Consider the following 25,113-nt stretch of genomic DNA (forward strand, 5'->3'; position numbering starts at 1 on the left):
GTCAAGTGGCTCCAGAGCCACCGGTTGGAGAACCTGGACCTAAACAGATAGATCAACTTATACTTACTCTTTGACCTTTTGGGCCTTGTATTCCCGGTGTTCCCCTTTGCCCAGTAGGACCCTGTGGTAAAAGTACATAATTTGATTATTCTATAAAAAAAAAAAAAAAAAAAAGTCATACAGAACCAATATTATTTCTTGTATGGAAGGGTAGCATGTTACAGCTATGGATTTGTTTTTCTAGTAGCTAAATAAGTCTTGTGCCCTTTGGATCATCAGATCACAAATTTAAGATTAAGAGTCTGGTGATCTCTTGAGAAGGGCGCCCCCGCCTGCTCCGGCCCATTGCAGCACATATACACAGCAGCCTGCACTCAGCAGCCGCCTCAGGTGCAGGAAAAGGCGGGGAAAGCGCCCTCCTCATGAATACACTTGACTCATACTGTATACAGGACTCTTATCACTGAAGTGGCACAACTAGGACTACAGGTCTGCAGCGGTAATATGCTACCCTTCAGGGGCAGACTTATTAGTGCAACCTGTGCAGAAGAGGCCCATTTCTACCCTCAAAGCAGGTGGAATTGTGCATTAGTACGAGCTCTTGGGCTGTACAGGGCCCATATATTGTTCTTGCACAGGGGCCCTTCTCTGTCTGTGTCCATCAGTGCTACCCTTATATTAATCTGGGACCTTTGCTATCAATTAGTAAAAGTCCAGCTATATTCTTTAACCAGTAGCATAACGTTTCCAAATTTTTATTTCATTCCTCGTCTATTACTTACTGCTAATCCTGGTGGGCCAAGTGGCCCTGGTGTGCCGGGGGGTCCTGGATAGCCCTAAAATAACAAAGAAATAATTATATTAATAAAAATACAAAATACAGAATTATTTAGTATTTATTCACACTATATGTTGATTTCTATAAATCTGTTCAGTATTTTCATGCACAAACATCATGGTAAGTGCCAATTTTGATGGAGAAAATCAGTGAGTCCTGGTTTCCTGGCCCACAGGGAGTGATTGACAGCTTTTCCTATGAGTCAGTCTTTAGGGAGAGCTGTCAATCACCCGGTGTGAGTGAGGACAGCAGGACTCGAGGGCTTTTTCCACTTTTATATGTCTTCTATGTGAGTACAGGGAGATTACATATGGTGTAGGGAATGTCTGCTGCATTTGGGTGAAATACATTTATTGACTACATATAGCACATTACATAGGGAACTCAAGTATGGTACATTTATGAAGATGGCGTGAGCTATTCAGCACAACCTCCGCATACTAGACGGGTTTCCCTTTTCTACATCATTAGTCATATATTTAGCACAACAATTAAAGGGCACATCCAGCTACATAGGAAGTGCTTTAGTTGTGATAAAAAATAACATTTTGTTAATGTTGATAAAGGGGGCTGACTTATCTAATATATTGAGTCTGAAAGCCAGCCCTGTTATGATTCAGTGACCGAGGAGGATCAGGAAAAGGACAAAAACTAGGAAACTCAGAATGTACCAGAGTGTTTGGAATCTCAGCAAACCGCAGACCTACCACTCACACACAACTAGAAGTAGCCATGGGACGTGCCTACGATGACCTAATCGCCTCGACACAGCCGGAGAACTAATTATTCCTACAGCGAGAAACACAGGAAAGTTTAATCTGCCTCGGAGCTGTCCCCAAAGATAAAGATAGCCCCCCACATATAAAGATGACGGTGATGTAAGAAAACACAATACACAGGTAGAAAACAGATTCAGCAAAGATGAGGCCCAAACTATCTAAATAGGAAAGGACAGAAAGGAGAACTGTCTGCAGCCGTGTAATACCCTAGAAACAGAACCAACAAGCCTGATATTGAAAAATACTGAGCCCACATGGACTCTCCCCCATTATATCAGTACTCTGGTGTTACTGGCATCCAAACAAAACACTAATATAGTGGAGGGACTAAAATTAGTACCAAGCATGACAAAACAAAATACATGGCAGAATATGGAGCAAGGTACACAGACATTCCCAGCAGGGAATGATCCAACTCCACCCAGTACTACACAGAGGCAAAATAGGAATAAGCCTTAGTACCTAAACAGAAAACAAACAGAAGGTGGAAACCAGCAGAGGTACAAGGACCAAACTTATCTGAAAGAAGTTTTGGTAGACACAGAAGGAAGGGCTGGCTTCAGAATGTCCATAGCACCCAGGATACAACATTGAGCATCGGCCAGGAACAAGAGAACACTACTTAGTTATATAGGCCCAGTCAGAAGAACCTGATTGCCAATCATCCCCAGCTGTCTGGTTTCTATTCAGCAAGCAAACTTCACTACCAGCACTGACCACAAGAGGGAGCCCCAAACTGGAACCTAGTCCAAATGTATTCACAACACAGCCCCATTCATATACATTACTGGTTACAAGTCGGCACATGTGGAGGAAGCATTCTATTGTACTGTGATTAATTCGGAAGTGAAGCTTAATAACAAAAATGTATTAGTAAGTGCATTGGTGGCAGGTATAAAGGAGGTTGGCTTAGCTAATGAATTGAGCCCAACAGCCAGACCCCTTCATACCATTACTGGACACAAGACAACGCGCCAAAATAGCAAGCTTTCTCCAGTTTACTGAGATTAATTCAGAAGGGGACCTTAATAACGAACACATTTTATTAAGTGAATTTTTTGGCATGTATAAAGGGGGCTGACTTAGCTAATGAATTGAACCTTGACAGTAAGCCCCCTTCATACCTATTAATGGACACGAGGCAACACAGTAAAATGGAGGAAGCTTTCTATTTTGCCGAGACTAATTCGGAAGTGGAGCTTAATAATAAAAACATTTTAGTAAGTGCATTGGAGGCATGTATAAAAGGGGCTGGTTTAGCTAATGAACTGAACCTGACAGCCAGGCCCCTTCACAGACGTCGCATGTCATATTCTGCCACATAGGAAGGAGGAAACTGTCTATTGTATTGGTTCTAATGCAGAAGTGGAGCTTAAAGATGCTGGCCACTACTTTTATATTGATGGCCTATCCGACACCCGGCACCCTAGCCGATGATCTGTTCCTGGTGCCGGCGGCAGCAGTAGGAAGCTGGAAATGCTCAGTTCCGGATCTACCCTGTCAAATGATAGTGGCCGTGTACATCCGCCTTCTATTCAGATCAAAGAGAGGCGGATGTGCAGTACCCGCCGCGGCCGCCATCAGAAGATGGGGCAGCTCCAAAACTGAGCATTTACAGCTGCCTGCTACCGGCACCGGAAACAGCATATCGGCAGAGCCGGTCTTGGACCCCGGCTAATCAGACATTGATGACCTATGCTAAAGGATAAGCCATCAATGTAAAAGTCTTTAATTATGAAACAAAATGATTGAAACAAAATTAGAACTTGTCCAAAACATTTTTTTTTATCTGGGCAACCCCTTTAAGACTTGTTTGGTGCATTGGCACAAGACTAAAAAAACCTTGCCCCCCCCCACCCCCTCCTGTATTTTGGTGCAAGTATTTGTTGTTTCCATGCGCACGCTACGCTTCGCGCCGGTCTCTGCGGTTGCCTATTAGACAGGCTGATGAACACGTCCTCTCTGTTCGGGTGCAGTCTGTAGTATTTAGTGTTTGTGGTTTTGAACGAGGGAAAGTTATGTCTTTAAGTGCAAAGTGCGCGCAGTTGTGGTGAGCGCTGTTTAGGTAGCGCCTATAGGGACTGGAGGATATCGTAGTAGCTTGGTCCCAGTGTTACAAATACTGCTGCCTTGCAAATTCTTCCAGCTCTGTAAGTCCTGCGGCAATTTACAGATAGATGTTAAATTACATTTCCATGCAATAAGTCTTGTAATGTTACCCTGGTGGTAACGCGACTGTTTAAAGCATAAATGGTAATGATGGAAAATGATTTCAGGCTTGAATAGCTCAGCAGAAAGTCGGAAAATCTGCAAGAGCCATTGAAACCGCAAAACAATCTTTACGTAACTTTCTGGTACCAGTCTGTCAGTAAGCGTTGCCTGCCAAAGGAAATGTGTTCATTCAGCTGCAGACAGCGCACGCAGTGTTCTGCAGCCAGTGTGCGCCGTACTATCCATTACATGTGTATTATATAATGCTGTACATAGCAGGACATGTGCGCAGGCAGGAATGCTGCCCCATTACTAGTAGTGGTTGACCGCTACTGGGAAAACAGGGCGAGACGCAATATGATCTCCATGGGACTACATGCGGTCCCAGGATAACTGCAGCCGCAATTGTTCCCTATAAGAAACAAGATCACCGGTGGCCTTGTGATTTTTACAAGAAATCTAACAGATTTGTGGCAGTGATCGCAGCGATCTTGTAATTTTATTTTACCATGACTTTATGTGCTTGTAAATTGTACCCATGCACCCCAGGCTTAAAGTACCACTCCAGCAATTTTTATTTTACCGCTGGAATGGTGCTTTACGTCATAGGTTTCTGCCTCTAGACTTAAACTCACCTTCTGCCGTCGTCGCCACCGCTCCGCTTGATCTCCCGTGATTTGTGACCTGCCACCATCTCTAGTGTTTCATGGAAGTCACAACTCAATACAAGTCTATGAGATCCTCAATGTGGCTCTCATAGACTAAAGGGTAGTTTATACGCTCTCGCTATAGCGATCTCGTTAGCGAAGTGACACGCCAGATCGCAGATGCGATCTGCCGAGATTGCACATAGGTTGTTTTTATAGCGCCGGTTACATGTGCAATGTCGGCAGATCGCATCTGCGATCTGGCGTGTCACATCGCTAACAAGATCGTTAGCGATGTTGGAGCGTGTAAAGCACCCTTAATATAGACTTAAAGGGATTGTCCACTACTTGGACAACCCCTACTCATTCCTTTTGTTCTGCCCCATAAAAATAAATAAGCCTATACTTACATCCGATTCAGCGACGATTCCAGCAATGTCTAAAGCCGCATTCTCAGAGCCTACGTGACACTGGTATGACAAGTGGGCCCCGCGACCAATCCACGTCTGGAGTCTCTCTTCCCGCCTTCGGATATTTGAGCAGGATGTGAGTGCAGCACTGACTTCCTGCTCAAACATCTGATAACGGGGAGACGGACACCAGGTGCCGATTGGTCACGAGTCCTGCGTGTCATACCAATGTCACATGAGCCCCCAGGAGTGTGGCTTTAGACATCACTGGAACCGCGGCTGCAACGGAGGGGAATATAGGCTTATTTATTTTTACGGGGGCGAACAAGAGGAATGAGTAGAGGTTGTTCAAGTAGTAGACAACCCCTTTAACTTCTGACTTCCGGACAGTCAGACGTTACAGGCACAAGATGGCGCCGCAGGACCGGAGTGATGCCAAAAAAAGGATGAAGTCGCTGGAAGGTGAGTATAAGACGTAGAGTTAAGCACCACTTTAGCGTTGCAAAATAAAATGCTCGAGGGGTGCATTACAGGGCATTCTCATCTTAGTATGTGATGGCTTATCGCTAGGACATGCCATCTCTCTTTTAAGGGTCTGTTTACAAGGACCAACAAAAAGCAAGATAGAATCACTGATTGATGAACTTTTACCGATCGGCGGTCGTTTAATAACCAATTTACACATGTCAACCAAAGTGGAGGATGTGATCATAGGCGGTCATGGGTTTTGCAGTGTGAGTCCTGTTTACACGCGATACTCTTTTGCGCTGTGCAGATCATTTCACCTGATGAATGAGTGTTTTGCACATTCACCAGGTGATCAGCACTGTTTACTCCAAAAGGTTATCAGGAAACAGATAATCTTAAGAATGCTCATTTGTGATCTTCTTTCAATGTAAATGCAGCTTCAATGATTGTGGAGACCCCCGCCGGTCCTGAGATTGAGGGGGCCGCAGCACAGCTTTAACTCTGTGGCCTCTACATAGTTTTCCTGCACATTAGTACTAATGGTTAAATGGCTGCAGGTCCCCATCACTTGAATAGTGGATGGCAATGAACGCTGAAGAGAAAATAAACGAAGCTCAGCACTGACGAGGCGCCGCTGACGCTTTATTTGTAGAATCAGTGGGGGTCCGAGAGCTCGGACTTCTATTTAAAATGACGTGGTGGAAGGTCCTCGTGGTATCCCATGACATTCATTCTCCGACTCAGAGGCCATTGTGTGCTGGGGTAGTTTGATGAGCTAACAGAGGGAGCATTCTCCATCTGTCAACTCTTCAAGTGCTGCTGTCAAATATGACATCCCTTCATGTCCTTGCCATTTTCCACATTTACATTATCATTGTATTCCTCCGCTTCTTTTATTTTTTTGCAAATATCGCCATGTTAGGACTTGGTTTTCAGGGACAAGTTGTACTTTCGATTGACACCATTAATTTTATCATATGGTGTACTGGAAAAGGGAAAAAAAATTCCAAGTACAGTGAAATTGCAAAAAAAAGAGTAATTCCACAATTTATTTATTTATTTATTTATTTATTTACCGTGTTCATTATATGGGAAAACTGACCTGGCAATATAATTCTCCAGGTCAGTAAGAGTACGTAGATACCAAACAAGTATAGCGTTTTTGTTTTTTAATTTAAAGAGCACCAACCACCAGGATTTTCCTATATAAACTAAAGCCAGTGCTATACTGGCACTATCATGCTGATTGTATATATACCTTTAGTTGGGAGATCGGATGTATACTTTATGAAATATAGGCAAGTAGAGTTTGGGAAATGCACTGTTATTTGATTGATAGGTGCTGCAGAATATCTAATAGTTGGGTTTTGCAAGTTATTCCCGCCCCTGTCTGCCTGTCCTTCCTCCCCCCCTCTTCCTACCCCTGTCTCTGTTATTACTGGGGTATGGAGGAAGGACAGGCAGCAGACAGGGGCGGGAATAACTAGGAAAACCCGACCCACCTATTAGATATTTAGTTGCATCTCTTATCAAATTCCAGTGCATTTCACTATCTTTATTTGCCTATATTTCAGAAAGTATACATCCGATTTCATAACTAAAGGTCTGTATAGAATCAGCATGATAGCACCAGTATAGCACTGTATGTATAGAATCAGCCTGATAGTGCCAGTATAGCACTGTATGTATAGAATCAGCCTGATAATGCCAGTATAGCACTGTATGTATAGAATCAGCCTGATAGTGCCAGTATAGCACTGTATGTATAGAATCAGCCTGATAGTGCCAGTATAGCACTGTATGCATAGACTCAGCCTGATAGTGCCAGTATAGCACTGTATGTATAGAATCAGCCTGATAGTGCCAGTATAGCACTGTATGTATAGAATCAGCCTGATAGCGCCAGTATAGCACTGTATGTATAGAATCAGCCTGATAGTGCTAGTATAGCACTGTATGTATAGAATCAGCCTGATAGTGCCAGTATAGCACTGTATGTATAGAATCAGCCTGATAGTGCCAGTATAGCACTGTATGTCTAGAATCAGCCTGATAGTGCTAGTATAGCACTGTATGTATAGAACCAGCCTGATAGTGCCAGTATAGCACTGTATGTATAGAATCAGCCTGATAGTGCCAGTATAGCACTGTATGTATAGAATCAGCCTGATAGCGCCAGTATAGTACTGTATGTATAGAATCAGCCTGATAGTGCCAGTATAGTACTGTATGTATAGAATCAGCCTGATAGCGCCAGTATAGCACTGTATGTATAGAATCAGCCTGATAGTGCCAGTATAGCACTGTATGTATAGAATCAGCCTGATAGTGCCAGTATAGCACTGTATGTATAGAATCAGCCTGATAGTGCCAGTATAGCTCTGTATGTATAGAATCAGCCTGATAGTGCTAGTATAGCACTGTATGTATAGAATCAGCCTGATAGTGCCAGTATAGCACTGTATGTATAGAATCAGCCTGATAGTGCCAGTATAGCAGTGTATGTATAGAATCAGCCTGATAGTGCTAGTATAGCTCTGTATGTATAGAATCAGCCTGATAGTGCCAGTATAGCACTGTATGTATAGACTCAGCCTGATAGTGCCAGTATAGTTCTGTATGTATAGAATCAGCCTGATAGTGCTAGTATAGCACTGTATGTATTGAATCAGCCTGATAGCGCCAGTATAGCACTATTTGTATAGAATCAGCCTGATAGCACCAGTATAGCACTGTATGTATAGAATCAGCCTGATAGTGCCAGTATAGCACTGTATGTATAGAATCAGCCTGATAGTGCCAGTATAGCGCTGTATGTATAGACTCAGCCTGATAGTGCCAGTATAGTTCTGTATGTATAGAATCAGCCTGATAGTGCTAGTATAGCACTGTATGTATTGAATCAGCCTGATAGCGCCAGTATAGCACTATTTGTATAGAATCAGCCTGATAGCACCAGTATAGCACTGTATGTATAGAATCAGCCTGATAGTGCCAGTATAGCACTGTATGTATAGAATCAGCCTGATAGCGCCAGTATAGCACTGTATGTATAGAATCAGCCTGATAGCGCCAGTATAGCTCTGTATGTATAGAATCAGCCTGATAGTGCCAGTATAGCTCTGTATGTATAGAATCAGCCTGATAGTGCTAGTATAGCACTGTATGTATAGAATCAGCCTGATAGCGCCAGTATAGCACTATATGTATAGAATCAGCCTGATAGCACCAGTATAGCACTGTATGTATAGAATCAGCCTGATAGTGCCAGTATAGCACTGTATGTATAGAATCAGCCTGATAGCGCCAGTATAGCACTGTATGTATAGAATCAGCCTGATAGCACCAGTATAGCACTGTATGTATAGAATCAGCCTGATAGCGCCAGTATAGCTCTGTATGTATAGAATCAGCCTGATAGTGCCAGTATAGCACTGTATGTATAGAATCAGCCTGATAGTGCCAGTATAGCACTGTATGTATAGAATCAGCCTGATAGCGCCAGTATAGCACTGTATGTATAGAATCAGCCTGATAGCGCCAGTATAGCACTGTATGTATAGAATCAGCCTGATAGTGCCTGTATAGCACTGGCTTTAGTTTATATAGGAAAATCCTAGTGGTTGGTCCTCTTTAAATCTGCAAACAAAAAAAATTCACTTTAGTTGCCATTTTCCGAGCCCCGTAACATTTTCAGTTATCATGATATGGGGCTGTGTGGAGCTTATTTTTTGCGCCCTGAGCTGACATCTTACTGATACCATATTGGGGTGGATAAAATGGTTTGATCGCGTCTTATTGCATTTTATTGCAATGTTGTCGCAACCAAAAAAACGTAATTCTGGCGTTTTGAAATGTTATTTTGTTACGGTGTTTATTGATCGGATTGATTTATTTTATATTTTCATAGATCATAGATTTCTGAATGCAGCGATACTAAAGGAATACACTGTATATATATTTATTTATTTAATTGTTTTATTTTCAATGGAGGAAAAGAGGGGTGAATTGAACTTGTGTTTTTTTAATATTTTTAAAAACTTTTTTCACTTTTTATTGTATTTAGGGAACCTGTAGCTGCGATTGTCCGATGACTTTTGCTATATAGCGCATCAGCATCTCCCTTTACAGCAGAAATCGCGATCTCCTATGAACACCGACTCGTGCTCCGCATTCACAGGAGGTTTGTATTGACAGACACAGACCCCCAACGCCCCTCGATGACGTCACGCGCTGATGGTAGTGTGGAATAGCGCGCTCCCCGCTGGCGCATATTAAATCCCGCTGTTTGAGATTGGCATTGGATTATATTGGCTTACAGCTGCGGTCGGATATCTGATCCATCTGAGGCTGTTAGAGGCACATGATGGCTGATTAGATCAGCCGTCATGTGAGGGGAAAGATGTGGGCTCAGCCTGCAAGCCAGCATCAAAGGAAGCTACATTACCTTTGACATAAAATGATGTCAGATATCATGAAGGGTTTATACTGTGCCTATGCCACCCCGATCATAGAAGCTTACAGGAAGACCATGGTCCTGGCTGGGTGTGTGGACTTGTGTGGTGCAGGTCATACCTTGGAGCAGGCCACATGTTGCTGTTGCCTTTGGCAGGCCAGTACCAGACTATGGTGGAAACTAACACAGAGACCAACAGTTCTTAATAAACAACAGTCTTTTACTGAACAGTTTCCACAGTTCCTTGGGAACAACTTTATATGTGACATAGCGGGCACATGCCTTAAGCATATTTTCCGTTTCAAAGCATACTTAGTTCAAGTCCTCGCTGAGTTATTCCCGATCTTTCTGGACCTGTGCGCTCCAGAACAACCCAGCTCCACACAACAGCACAGTCTACGAGAGCAACCTTCCTATTCAGCGGGCCTACATCTCCTTCCCTAACATGGCAGGGGCTCCCGGGGGTTGGATCACTATGCCTGGGATGGAGCTGCAGGCTCCAAGACACTTCCAGGTGAAGGGCTATCTTCCCCGTAGGAGAAGGGGTTATGGAATTCGCCATAGTGAGACAAGAAGAGGCAAAGAAAGTACCAAAAAATTTGCCATAGTGCCAGCGAAAAACCGTAAGCTTGCAGTCATCAGAAAGGGTCCTGCTCGGGAAAGTCAAACACTGTCACACGCCAGTGATGATAATCCCATTCCTTGATGGCCAAAGTGACTGGTCAATTGTCCGTACTCTGGCACCTTCAATATAGAGCCGCTCGTCCGAGGATAGGTCTCTATCCCTTCAGACGTTCCCGTCCGATGCTTCAGTCACTTACGAGAATCACGCTATCTCTCCGATCGCTAGGTTGCAATTGCCACTACATGTGGCCTTGATGACCTGTCTGACTTGCATTTCCCTTTTAGTCACTAATAAGGCCCTGTCTGATGTTCTGGAAAGAAACTGTCTCTTACCCAAAGATGCATGACATTATTCATATTAGATTACAGCAGTGCGGTTGGTGTCTTCAGGGAGGAGCGTGACTTCCAGTCCACCTCCTTATATTGTCACAAGTTACATCCCAAGAGGACATAGCTTATGCGATTTTGCATTAAGGGGTTGCCCGGCATTTTAAAAATTGATATATGACCCATAATTATTATATTGTGGGGTCTGAATATCAGAACCTCAGAACATCAGCTGTTAGAGGGGACCTTGATGCTCATTGCAAGCTCTTCGTGCCTTGCATCGTACTTGTGTGCAACCTCCTGTTTGTAGCAGATATGGAAGATATTGCAGCCTTCGGTTGTCCTATTCGTGAAACGGACAACATAGCAATAAATTGCAATAATACTAAGAAAATTGTAGCATGGTCAAGTATCCAGCCTGACAGACAGTGTAAATATGTAAATAGGTGCTAATGATCCTCCCAAACAGCAGATGGCAGAGATGCTGATAGTCAGACCTCTACCAAACTGCCCGAACCCTGATCATGGGCATAAGCCGCTGTGGTCTCCTGTAGACAGCACTCGTGTCCCCGCAGTAGATCGTAGGTGGATCATAGGCATGTACCCTAATAGTTTTGTCCAAGTGGAAAAATAGTGTTTCTTCCACTTCGATAAAACTGAAGGCAGCAGCCGATTGGCAGACACTGTTTGGCTGCAGCGGTCACCTAATATTATTTATGTCAAGTGATCTACGGGAGACACAGAGCTGAGAACGGGGGAAATGGTGCTCGCCTGGGAGTTTTATTTTATGCCAATTTAATATTGTCCGATATGGAATACCCCTTTAAGTTCCATGCACGCGGTCCACGTTCTTCAGTGAGTCATGATGGACATGAAATAATAGGATAGTTTATGCATTCTTATACCTGTGTGCCTTTTTCACCCGATGGACCTTCAGGACCAGGATTACCGCGTTCTCCCTGGAAAAAAAAGAAAATGGCATAATAAAATATGAAAGGATATTATTATAATTTTATCTCATAATATTTATACATTATTTTATCCTCACTCATTTTTATTCTAAGGGTATGTGCGCACGTTGCGTTCTGTTCCGCAGCGTTTAAGTCACTGCATGTGCGTTTGAAAACGCAGCCGAATAGCTGCGTTTTGAAAGCATTGTGCCATGCTGAATTCTTGCAGAATTCATGCGTTCTGGATGCGTGCTCTTGCATAGACAGAGTGGGAAAAGCGTCCAGAACGCAAAAAAGAAGTGACATGTTACTTTTTAGAATGCAGCGTTTTGGTAGCAGCCGAAACGCTGCATTCTAAAACGCAACGTGCAGATGGAATTTGGAATCTCAGGACTCAGGACGCATGCAGTTACGCTGCAGTGCAAAACGCAGCGTAAACGCATGAAAAAACGCAACGTGCGCACATACCCTAATAATATAGGAACCATAAACATTAACCAGGCTAACATCATGGACATCTCTTTATGCTGTCCCTTTATAATCTGTCATTGCTGTCTTGCTTTGAGATTGAGGTCACTAGACAAGACCCTGTCCTTTGTGGGACGACTTGTACATTGTAGTACATGGACTATATATTTGCATTAAATTCATACTAATTAGCATTTTTTGAAAAATACATAAAAAGATCAATTTCATGGTTTTTTTTTATTGTTTTACGCCATACACTAATCAGCATAACTTATACATCACAGATTTTTTTGTACATTTTGTTACAGTAGTGGGAGCACCAAACGTCCAAAATATGAGGTTTCTTCAGCTATGGATGGTGTGGCTTTTTCAAGGGGAACTTTTATGTATGTGCATGAGTAGAGATCTGGGGACCTTATCCCCAAACACAATCCTCATTACCATAGTACATCATTTTTACAGATACACAATAGAAAAAAATAGATTAGTCTGGAGAGGACTCATTGACTTCTATGGAAGAGGTCATTGTGCAGGGAGGGTCGTGAATTGTGATCATAACTTACTGTAAAAAATGTTTTTAAATTTTAAATATAGATATTAACGAGGAAAATTTTAAGAAAATCACTAAAAATTCTTTAGAAACGGAATAAAATTTGTTTTAACTGGTTATTTTCATTTTTTGCACTTACGGTTTCCAAAAGTCATTACGTAATTATTTTTCCGTCTATTTAGCCATATGAGGACTTGCTTTTGCAGGATGAGTGGCACCATTCATTCACTTTAATGTAGTAAAAAATGGGAAATTATTCTAAGATGCATGGGATAAGATGATGGAAGAAAAATGCAATTCCGCCATTGATTTTTGGGTTTACAACATTCATTGGTTGTTAAAAATAACATTTTGGATTGGGGAAAGGGGGAGGATTCAAACTTGTGTTTTTGTTTAATTTTTAAAAATATTTGAGGAAATATTTTTTTTTAATTAAAGGGGTTGTCCACTACTTTGACATTGATGGCCTTAGGATAGGTCATCAATGTCTGATCGGTCGGGGTCCCACACTTCGCACCCCCGTTGATCAGCTGTTCTTGGTCCTGGCTGCAGCAGAAGGCGGCCGTAAATACCCAGTTCCGGCGCTGCTCCATCTTCTGATAGCGGCCACGGCCAGGCACTGCACATTGGCCTCCCTTTCTAATCAATAGGTGGCAGATGTGTAGTATCCGGCCTTGGCCGCTATCAGAAGACGGAGCAGCACCGGATCTGAGCATTTCCGGATGTCTGCTGCCACCACCGGCATGGAGAACTGCTGATCGGTGGGGGTGCGGAGTGTTGGACCCTGACCGATCAGACCATGATGACCTATCCTAAGGGCCGCTTTACACACTGCGACATCGCTAAAGCGATCTTGTTGGGGTCACGGAATTTGTGACGCACATCCGGCCGCTTTAGCGATGTCGTTGTGTGTGACACCTATGAGCGATTTTGAATCGTCGCAAAAACGTTCAAAATCGCTCATCGGTGACATCCCCCCCTATTCCCAATTATCGTTGCTGCTGCAGGTACGATGTTGTTTGTCGCTCCTGCGGCAGCACACATCGCTATGTGTGACGCCGCTGGAACGACAAACATCTCCTTACCTGTGTCCACTGGAAAAGGAAGAAGGAAGGAGGTGGGCGGCATATTCCGGCCGCTCATCCCCTCCCCTCCTTTTCTATTGGGCGGCGGTTCGGTGACGTTGCTGTGACGTCGCTGTGACGCTGAATGAACCGCCCCCTTAGAAAGGAGGCGGTTTGCCGGTCACAGCGACGTCACAGAGCAGGTATGTGCGTGTGACGCTACTGTAGCGATAATGTTCGCTACGGCAGCGATCACATATCATGCCACCGACGGGGGTGGGTGCTATCGCACGCGACATCGCTAGCAATTACTAGCGATGTCACAGCGTGTAAAGCCCCCTTAAGGATAGGCCATCAATATAAAAGTAGAGGACAACCTCTAACTTTCACCTCCTTTTTTACTCTCCCTCGGGGACTTCTATGTAGAATATCTTGTGATACTTCAGTATTGCAGTTTGTAGTAAAAATGACGATCGGCTATGAATACCAGCTATAGGCTGGACCTCATGGAAGTATAAAAATGGCAGCTACCGGGGTTGTGTGGATAACCTATCGGTGCACCGCAATGCAAATAAAAGACACTCAAAAGGTTGAACAGTGTGATTCATTTTTACATAGAAATCCTTTGGAGCGTATTCCAAGCGCTTTTTCAGGCGGGTTTCGTAGCGGAGCTGCACAGACAGTAAGAATGCCTACATTATGTTTCCATGACTTACATAATTACACCCACTTAACGACAATTTATGGTTTTGAGAGTTAATAGGTATTTGGAATTTTTATACAGGCTTACTCGTCCATGTTTCCATCTAGCAGCCGGATCAGAGAAGAAACAACAATAAATCCTTATCTGCCCCTTCAAAGAGTGTGTGCATTAGACTTAATTATTGCAAACGGGTTTATAGTATTCCTGTGTTGCAAGGATCTTTGCAGATGTTGCATTAAGCAAAATGTTTCTCATTTTCATTTCACGATCTTCACCTGAAATACTACTTTGTAAGGCTATGTGCCCACGCTGCGGAAAATGCGCGGATTTTGCCGCGGATTTCTCGCGGAAAAGCCGCGGATTTTCCAGAAATCTGCAGCACAGCTACTCCCCAGCCATTTCTATGGCATTTGGGAAATGCTGTGCCCACGCTGCGAATTTTTCCGCAGCGGAAATCGTGCGGATTTTCGTGCGGAACAATCTGCAGCATGTCAATTATTGTTGCGGATTTCTCCACAGGGTCCCATATACTTACCTGCCTCACCAGAGTCACTTTCTCCGTCAGGTGTACAGGAGCGCAGTGAATCCAGGTACAGGAAGGAAGAGGTGGGCGGAGCCTGCACGAGCTTCGGTCATGTGACAGCCAGAGCTAGTTCAGGCCCGCCCACCTTCTCCTGCAGACGCTGAGAGAGTGACCCGGCTGCCGGAAGGCGAGGTGCTGCATGATGGAGGTAAGTATGAACTCCCCTGATCACTGCAGCACTTGTTCTGCATTGAGGATGCAGTGCCGAAGCCATGGTACTGTATCCTCAATGCAGAATGCCCGCACCATATCCGGAGGACATTCCGCAGCATGGAAACAGACAAAAGTTGTGGTGCTGTTTCCTGGGAGCACCTGCGGAATGTCCTGCGGATATAACCGCAGGACACTGTCCCCGTGGGCACATAGCCTTAGGGTGATCGGTCAGCAAAACCTATAACAACATCATAACGTAAAGAGCATTCCAACCGCAAATTACGTAAAATTTCTGTCGGTGATTTTCATAACAGAAAATCCTGAATATAGTTTGTTTCATCTACTGTAATACATACTCTATGTAGCATGACATTTCCTGTTTTCTTCTGCTCGCTTAGCTGAATAGGCTGGGACAGTGTTAGCAGAGTCATCTCATTATTATTAGGCTACTTTCACACTACGTTTTTTTAACATGCGTCCTGAATGTTTTTTTGCTGCAAAAGCGGGTCATGTTTTTCCAAAGAGAGACGCATGCAAACGCATGTGTTATTTTACAGGATCCTGTCACTTGAAATTATGGGCAGGTATTGGAGTCGGAGAGAGAGAGAGATGCAGGCACTACCACCCCATCATCACCGCACACACACCGGCACTACCGCCCCCATAATCACCGCGCACACGCAAAACCTACCGCACCCATCATCACCGCGCACACACAGGCACTACCGCCCCAAACATCACTGCATACACCCCGGCACTACCGCCCCAATCATCACTGCACACACACAAACACTACCGCTCCAATCATCACTGCACACACAGGCACTACCGCCCCAATCATCACTGCACACACACATTGGCAGTACCGCACCCATCATCACCGCACACACACCGGCACTACCACCCCCATCATCACTGCACACACACAGGCACTACCACCCCAATCACTGCACACACAGGCACTACCGCCCCCATCATCACTGCACACACACAGGCACTACCGCCCCAATCATCACTGCACACACACTGGCAGTACCGCCCCCATCATCACCGCACACACACCGCCACTACCGCCCCCATCATCACCACACACACATCGGCATTACCGCTCCCATCATCACTGCACACACACCAGCACTATTGCCCCCATCACCACACACACACACGCACACTGGCTCTACTGCCTCCATTGCGTGAATCCAGTCTAACTCAGCTCTACTGCTGAGTCAACTAAACTATATTGCTCTGTCAATTCGGCAGTAGAACTCCTTGACAAACTCAATTCTTTTCCTGAGTTAACTATACTTTACCTTTGTGCTGGTTCTGCCTGGACTCTGCAACTTACCTAGCTCTGCCACTGCGTAAATTTCACTATAATTCTATACTTGCTCCACATTGGATTCACTGGCAAACTAAGGTCAACTATATCACTAAGTCTACCCTATATTTGCAGTTGCTAATACTCTGCTTTATCAGCTCCTTTGGTTCCAGTTCTGCTTTTGCTCCAGTTGTCCAGCTACAACAGCATCTGATGTTTTATCCGTGTCACTCTGCAGCACCAACGTCACCTGTCTGTGCTGCATAATAGCTGCTCATCCGGACCTAAGGGGCATCAACGACTCACCTCATCAGATGAGCTATAACACAGATTGGCTCAGGGTTGTGGTTTGCTACATTTCTTTGGACCCTTGTAGACCTTTGTATAACTTTTTTTTATATTTTATTGACTATAAGCCTTCTAACACCCTCAAATTCTGCAAAAAAAACACCTCTGTGACACTGATAACGACCAACAGAGGTCCCTAACTGACAGATGTCAAGAGATCGGCCCATGCCTGCCAAATCTGGCTCTAATTAAGAGACTACGGGATACTTTGCATGCTGCGATGCCGAGCGCGATAGTCCCCGCCCCTGTCGCACATGCGATAGTGTGTGATAGCTGCCGTAGCGAACATTATCGCTACGGCAGCTTCACATGCACTTACCTGCCCTGCAACGTCGCTCTGGCCGGCAAACCGCCTCCTTCCTAATGGGGCAGGTCGTGCGGCATCACAGCGACGTCACACGGCAGGCGGCCAATAGAAGCGGAGGGGCAGAAATGAGCGGGATGTAAACATCCCGCCCACCTCCTTCCTTTCGCATAGCCGGTGGGACGCAGGTAGGAGATGTTCCTCGCTCCTGCTGCTTCACACACAGCGATGTGTGATGCCGCAGGAACGAGGAACAACATCGTAACATCGGTCGTTCCGAAATTATGGAAATGACTAACGCTACACAGATCGCCGATTTACGACGCTTTTGCGATCGTAAATCGGCGCATCTAGGCTTTACATGTTGCGACATCGTTACTGGTGCCGGATGTGCGTCACTTTCAATTTGACCCCGACGATATCGCAGGTGCGATGTCGCAACGTGCAAAGTACCCCTACCTCCCATGCAAAAAGTGAAGAAACCCAATAAAACATTAAAATGAACCTTTTCTCCAGGATCTCCAGGTGGCCCAGGTTCTCCTGGCAATCCCTCAGGTCCCTACAATAAAAAGCAAAAGAAATAGGATCAGGATCACCCCACAACAGAGGACATAACATTTCACAGGAAATGAACTAGACGAAACAAATTTTACAGCGAAAAACAATATTCAGCAAAGTGAAAAAAAGGCAAAAAAACAAAACCAGATTTCTTTTCTCAAAACTATATCCAAATTGAAATCCTCCATAAATTCCCTAAATCCCCAATTAGGGTTCTACAATCCCTACGCTACATGATACGTTCCAGCTTTGAGTCTGGTGAGACGGCTGCAGTTGCAGCAGCCTGTAGTGCCGCACTTTCTCCTTAGAGGTGAGGGCAGGTAACGCAACGTTTCATCAAACAGTTTTTGATGGCAATGATGATTTACAGCCCCTTTCCCATGGTGAAACCGGTTAGCTCTGTTTCGAGCGTGTAGCTCCACAGCAGCAGCTTCTGTGTCCTTGTGTAATATAAGAATCCGGCATCGTACGTGAGTCATGGCTTTAATAATTCATCCCAGCTTCCGTCATCTGTTTTCATTCACAAATCGTCTTCAAATAACTGAACTTCCAGATTTTCAGCTCCGAAAAGACGTTCTCACCCACATGTCACATATTTCTGCTGCTTCACAACATTATATAGGACTGAATACATTCTAATTAGTCGGTAAATGTAATGAAAGATTTTAGTTTTGTCACTTTTTATGTTTTCTTAAACATTGCAGCAACTAAAGGGTCAATAGGCGGCTTGACATTTTTTGAGACCTAAAGCAAAATTTGTACCGGCCTCCCTAAATAATACTGTTGCTCTTTTTTTGTGGCTCAGGGGCCTCTGGACCCCCGTAAAGGTTCTGATCAGTGCCATAACCTGAACTTTCTAGGTCCCAATGTAAAAGTATGATATCTTTTAAGAATATAAAAAAGTTAAATTTTGCCAAAAATTGAAATATTTACTCTCAGGCACTGATTGCAGGGATTGTAAAGGCATTGAAAGGGGATAATAATAATACTAACTATTAATTTTATTTGTATAGTGCCAACATATTCCGCACTTTACAATTAAGCAGTGACATGTGCAGACAATAAAGACATTACAGACATGGGTAGATATATCAATAGTTCAACCTGTGCAGTCGCAAAGGGGTCCAAAGGATAAGGGGTCCCTTACAACTGCCAAAGCAGGTGAAATTGTGCATTATTGGGCTGCAAAGGGCCACTATATTGTTCTTGCACAGGGGCCCTTTTTTTGTCTGTGTCTGCTAGTGATTGCAAGGTAATCCGCTGTGAATTTCCCTCCTTTGTCTCCCCGGCGTCTTTATGTGGCTGTGCGCATGTCCGGTAGCCAAGCATGCACGCATTTCTTTGACGCCGCGGTGGTAATGGATGGCTTTACTAGCGGTGCACGTGCGCCAACATTTCCCATTGTAATTGGTCCTTTTGGGTCATGTGACTTCGGTCACATGGGTTAAAAGGTCCTTGCAGATCACCAGCGAGTATCCCCCTTGAGAAAGCAAGCACTGAGACACGTGAAACGCGCGTTGGGTGGCTGTTTATCAGTCCCCCTGCAGGTATACTCTTTGAGCTGTGTTTGTACATGCATTTGCAAGTTACACTTTATTGTTCTTATTTGTATTCTGTACTTTGTAACTCAGCTCTTGCTTACCGTCCATCGCCTTGCAGGGGGCTTATTTTTCCGGTTACTTTCTTGCCATGGTTCCCTGGTGTTTATATTAATACAGGCTTGCTAGCCTTCATTGTTGCCCATATTGTCCAGGGATTCCGTTATTTCTAACACTGCAAATTTGCTATTGGTATGACCATTATTCAGTAATATTTTGTCTGCACTGCCAGTCATTTGTCGCCGCTCTTTTTATATGTTTGTATTATCTTGAACTTTTTAAGTGTTTCTAAATAAAATTATACATTTTATACAATTTTTTCTAAGTCCACTATATGTTCTCCTTTGTTTGATAACACATTGATCAGTTACAGGAGGAGTGAGGGTCCGGCTCACAACCTACAATCTATAATGAAATGGGGAGACACAATAGGTAGAACATGCTTGTCCTGTCATGTCCGGGGATCATTATAATAAATAGGGGTTATGCTATAACTAAGGCTAGGTTCACATTTCCGCCAAAATGTATCAGTCACAATCCGCGGCTCTGGTAAACAACGGAATCCGTTTGGCGGATTCCGTTGTTTCCCATAGACTTGTATTAGTCGTCTTTGGACTGACTGCCGGGCGGAAACAACGCAGAATGTAATGTTTTTTGGGCCGTCAAAATTAACGCACCGCGCAGGAATCCATCGCAATCCGTCAAGCTTGTAATGTTTGTCTATGGTGCTGGATTCCGTCGTAATCCGTCTTACGACGGAATCCAGCACTGGATTCCGTCATGCGCTACTGAGCATGCCAGCATGTTTGGCACACCCACTGGGCTGTCACAAACACAAACTGATCATGAGGGATCCGTCAAAAAACGGACGCACAGTGGATGTAACGGATGCGATGGATCAGTTTTTTCACAGGATTCCTGTGAACGGAATCCTATGAAAAACACATCCGTTGCGTCAGTTGACATCTAAAAACCGACAGATCCGTCGCTGACGGACCTGACAAATTTAAAACAACGGAAATGTGAACCTAGCCTAAGACGCATGATCCAGTCATCAGTCAGGATCTGTTTAAACGCAGTTAACATGTGCTATTGGGTGCATGGATAAGGTGGAGACCAATGAATAGGTAGGAGCAGATTCTAATTAACATTTAGATAGAAGGAAAAGTGGAGAGTTAGGTTAATGAGCTTAAAAATGTGAGAGCAAGGTATTGATTGTATTGTCTGGGTTAGTGGATTCCAGAAATCTGATACAACATGAGAGAAGTCTTGGAGATGGAGGTGCGAGGTTCGGATTATGGAGGATGTTAGTCTTGGATCAGTTGCATAACGGAGAGCATGGGTAGGGTAAAAGAGATGAGAAAGGAGATGTATAGTGATGCAGAACTGTGGAGAGCTTTGTATTGTATTCTGTAGCGGATGAGTAACCAGTGCAATGACTGGCACAGGGTGGAGGCATCAGTGTAACAGCTGGACAAAAATATGACCCTGCCTGCTGCATTCAGAACGGATTGGAGAAATGAAAGTTTGGTTAGAGGGAGACCGATAAGAAGAGAGTTGTAGTAGTCCAGTAGTAGGGGATGGTTATATACATATCCCACTGATAAGGATGAAGGTAATACGCAATTAGGGACGTAGCCTTATGGGTTATACTGGCAAATGCTTTATTTTCCCAACACATTTGTAACCCCATTTCTGATACTTGAGATCAGCACACAAATGCTAAGCCTTTTAGGCTTCAGATAAATTAGGGACCCAATCGGAGGTTCACCGTGACATGGCAGTGGGCTTCATACAGATTGTTCAGAATGTTAAACCAAGAACCTCATGTTCAGGTATATACATTTTTGCCTGGTGGCATTAGATCAACTTTTGATTTTTCGATGTGCAGTTCATGTTTTTTTTTTCTCCAGCTATGTTGCATTATATGGTCTGTCACACAAATGCTATGCCCACTTTTGAAACAAACCTTAAGTGCCCAAAAAGGAAGAGCAGGGATTGTCAGACAGGAGACAGGGATTGTCTGTGTTGTCTTGCACGCCCCCTCAGGCTCTGCATTAAGCATACCTCTTATGATCCGGAACCATGGAAGATCACCATAAATCATTGGCAAAAAAAGAGCATTGGCACTAATCTGGCCGCCATCCCCTTACTAACCATCAACACTAGAAGTAGCTGAGGGGTGAACTAACATCCTATGCACTGCGAACCCAGCCGGAGAAATAGCTATCCTAAAGGAAGGAAAGATGAATAACTCTGCCCCAGAAAATAGACCGACAAGGTATAGGAAGCCCCCCACCTTCAAAGACTGCGGTGATATAGGAAAACACAATACACAGATGGATGATAGGATTAGCAAAGGCGAGGCCCCACTGACTAAATAGGACAGGATAGGAAAGGGGCTGATGGTGGCCAGACAAAAACCCTACAAAAATCCAAATACCTGATAGTACAAAAAGCCCTCCGTCCTATACCAGGCGCTCTTGTCATACCAATGAACAGAAAGCAGGAACCATTACAAATTCAAGAAGCAACAAACACATAGACTTATAGGAGCAATACTCCAAACATAGCTGCAGGGAGCTTCTCTGCTAAGCAACAGAGAGGGAAGATTCCTGCATGCAAATAAACTGACAATAACCACAGTAAATGACAAACTCAGATAAGAGCAAAAAGAACAATACATAAGAAAGAACCAAGCACTTATCTGGGGTAGATGTGGTCTGGAGCAAGATGAGAAGGCTGGTAAACTAAAGAACAAATGACAACTGGCTCAGACTGCTAGCAGACCAAGGTTTAAATAGGCAGAGAGTTAGCAATGGAAACGCCCCTTGGCTCCAGCACACCTGGTCTCTTTCCAAACCACTCCTGGCCACAAGAGGGAGCCTCACAGCAGCAAAAGCATAACTGATATTCACAACACATACCACAGTTTTACTCTTATTTTTGTAGATGGTGTTCTTTATTGGACCATCAAAAAAGACAAAGTAAGAGACCAAAAGGCTTAAAAATAATATTATAAATGTCTGTTTTTGTAAATGTTTTCATTTGCCATCAAATAACAATTCTAGAGCACCGTGTCTTAGAACACTGAATTGTGCTTGTCAAATCTTATTGCTTCTGAAAATGTAAAAATAAATTAACAACTAGATGTTGCCAAATTTGGGGGTGTCCTTACACATACTAATGTTGTTGGAATCAAACCTTGCAGGGAACACATACCTGTCCTCAGGATTTTTTACCCCAAGCTAATGGCATGTGCTTTAATGCTGAGTAAATCCTCCTTTTCTTGTAGAAATCTGATTTGTTGTTTTAGAGAAATCCATAGTAGAAATTGTATGCTATTGAGTTGCAAGTGCAATGGGCGGGGTGTGCACTTGCAGCTCTCTTGCCTCTCTCCCTATTCCCCACCTACTGCTCGCCTTCTGTCTCTGACCGACAGGTCACTCATTGTCAGGCTGCCAGCAGGGGGAGCTGGAGTCCTGCAGGGAAAGACACTACATGGAGCTGAATGAGCAAGGAGGGGAACTCCCAGTGTGTGCTAATGCAGTGTCTGCTAGCATCAGCCGGACAGCTGAAGCTGTGGGGCATGCGGGGGACGGTCAGACGGGTCCAGGTCATACACAGTACGGGCAGCAGGAAGACCGGAGGAACTAGCAATGGAGGAGTCGAGATCAGACCAAGGTCTGTACCAGAGAAAACAACCAAATGGGTAGTTAGGAGAGGGGGAAACAATCGGGGCTATTGTGGGAAGGAAGGAGGTGACACAGAGGAATGACAGAAAAACTAGGGGACAGAACACAGACAGAGGCTTAGGGTACAGAGAGGGAACGGATCAGGATCACACTTACAGGGACCAGCACTCACAGGCAAAGCAGCGCTAAGCTTATAGCCGGCGCTGGTTCACTGGAAATGTCAGCTTTTAAGGCATCCAGGCTCCGGAAGTGAGGCCCGGGAGAAGGCTCCGCCCCCTAGCTATGTGGACAGGGAGGCGAACCATGACACTCATGTTGTCCCCGCAGTGCACTTGCAACTAATTTGCATATCATATCAACTATGGATTTTTCAAGTACAGCAAAATAGATTTCTACAAGGAAGGTAAAAATACCAGGAATGGTACACTGTAGAATAATGACTAGAACAGACATGTCAGGGGAGATGACAGATGCTTTTTAAACATAATAAAAACCTCTTCAAGGATAAAACTGGAAACAAATCGTCAATGTATCGCATCTAATCTATGAATTTGCCAGGCATATTGACATGCGTCTCCCCACAGCTACTGTTTTGACTCCTAAAAATAAATGGACAAGTAGAATAATGTCCATGTAATGAAAGAAAGAAAAAAAAATAGAATTATTGAAGGACATTATAGTGCATGGCTCATAGATCCCATGTGTTTTTAACAATTTCTACTTGTACATGTAAAGGCAGGAAATTCATCCATCTCCGCTGTCCCAGGCGAAACATTGAGCATCTGACAGTAGTAGTTTTTCATTTCACACACAGGCCCATCTCTCACTAATTGCAGCCCAGCTGTACAATTGTGAGGACTACTAAATATCCATCGCTTATGCCATTATCTGGGTAAATAAATGCAAGAGTAATGATAATTAAGGGGGTTTTCTGGTTAAAATAAAACATTGCAGAGGGGACAGGATATTTAAAAAAAAAATAAACTAAAGGATATCTACCAGCACTCACCTGGTTCTAGTGCAGGCTGCCCTGTGGTGTGTGCAAAGACAGACAGCGGTAATGTCACAGTTTCATCACCCGTTTGCTCTGGCATGTAATTGGCTGCTTATCAGATATTTTATGATGACAAACTGCTCAAAGTTACTTGACCGCTACTGTCAATAACTGGAGTTGGCGGTCCAGCGGCTGATGGAATGGTGACATCACCCCTTCCTGTTTCTGTGCAGATCCTTGGCTGCAGGGAAGATCAGCATACCCCCTGTTTTGTGATTGACACCACACAGACAATCTCTATAGAGAGTCTGGTGTGGGCGGGGAAAGCTCCCAGCTCTGCTACACTCAATTCTTAGATAAAGTCAGAAGGGCTGCACACAGTGATCTAAGGTAAACGTGGTTAGTTTCAGAATCTGTTTGCCTACAACATGCTGTTCTGAGATAAAAGTAGGAAAACTCTGTTGATGGTGGAATGGGCCATTAAAAAGGGTCACTAATGAGGTAGCTTTATTGGATACCACTGTTCAACTGGCTGCCAAAGTGGTACAGGACACTGTTACTATACATTGTACTGCCCCTGGGTGATGGAAAAAAAAAGTGACAGAGGTGGAAAAGAAGATGAGAAAGAAGACTAAATAAACATGACTGAAGAAGAATGGAGAAAGAAGAATAAAGAAACATGACTGAAGAAGAATGGAGGAAGAAGAATAAAGAAACATGACTGAAGAAGAATAGAGAAAGAAGAATAAAGAAACATGACTGAAGAAAAATGGAGAAAGAGGAATAAAGAAACCTGACTCAAGAAGAATGGAGAAAGAAGAATATAGAAACCTGACTGAAGAAGAATGGAGAAAGAAGACTAAATAAACATGACTGAAGAAGAATGGAAAAAGAAGAATAAAGAAACATCACTGAAGAAGAATATAGAAACATGACTGAAGAAGAATGGAGAAAGAAGAATATAGAAACCTGACTGAAGAAGAATGGAAAAAGAAGAATATAGAAACATGACTGAAGAAGAATGGAGAAAGAAGAATAAAGAAACATGACTGAAGAAGAATGGAGGA

The 25,113-nt window shown here is 43.9% G+C and overlaps 1 protein-coding gene across 1 annotated transcript in view; it reads right to left on the reverse strand.

Annotated features, from left to right (window-relative positions):
• Positions 1-25,113, reverse strand: part of COL24A1 (collagen type XXIV alpha 1 chain) — a 382,434-nt gene that overhangs the window by 116,277 nt on the left and 241,044 nt on the right. Inside the window, exons 25-28 of the mRNA XM_075320523.1 lie at positions 17,707-17,760; positions 11,666-11,719; positions 783-836; positions 68-121 (exon numbers count right to left, since the gene is read on the reverse strand). Of these exons, the coding sequence (XP_075176638.1) occupies positions 68-121; positions 783-836; positions 11,666-11,719; positions 17,707-17,760 (216 nt within the window). The remainder of the gene's footprint in view (positions 1-67; positions 122-782; positions 837-11,665; positions 11,720-17,706; positions 17,761-25,113) is intronic.

Source organism: Anomaloglossus baeobatrachus, chromosome 8 (assembly GCF_048569485.1).
Source record: "Anomaloglossus baeobatrachus isolate aAnoBae1 chromosome 8, aAnoBae1.hap1, whole genome shotgun sequence".
Classification (NCBI taxonomy): domain Eukaryota; kingdom Metazoa; phylum Chordata; class Amphibia; order Anura; family Aromobatidae; genus Anomaloglossus; species Anomaloglossus baeobatrachus.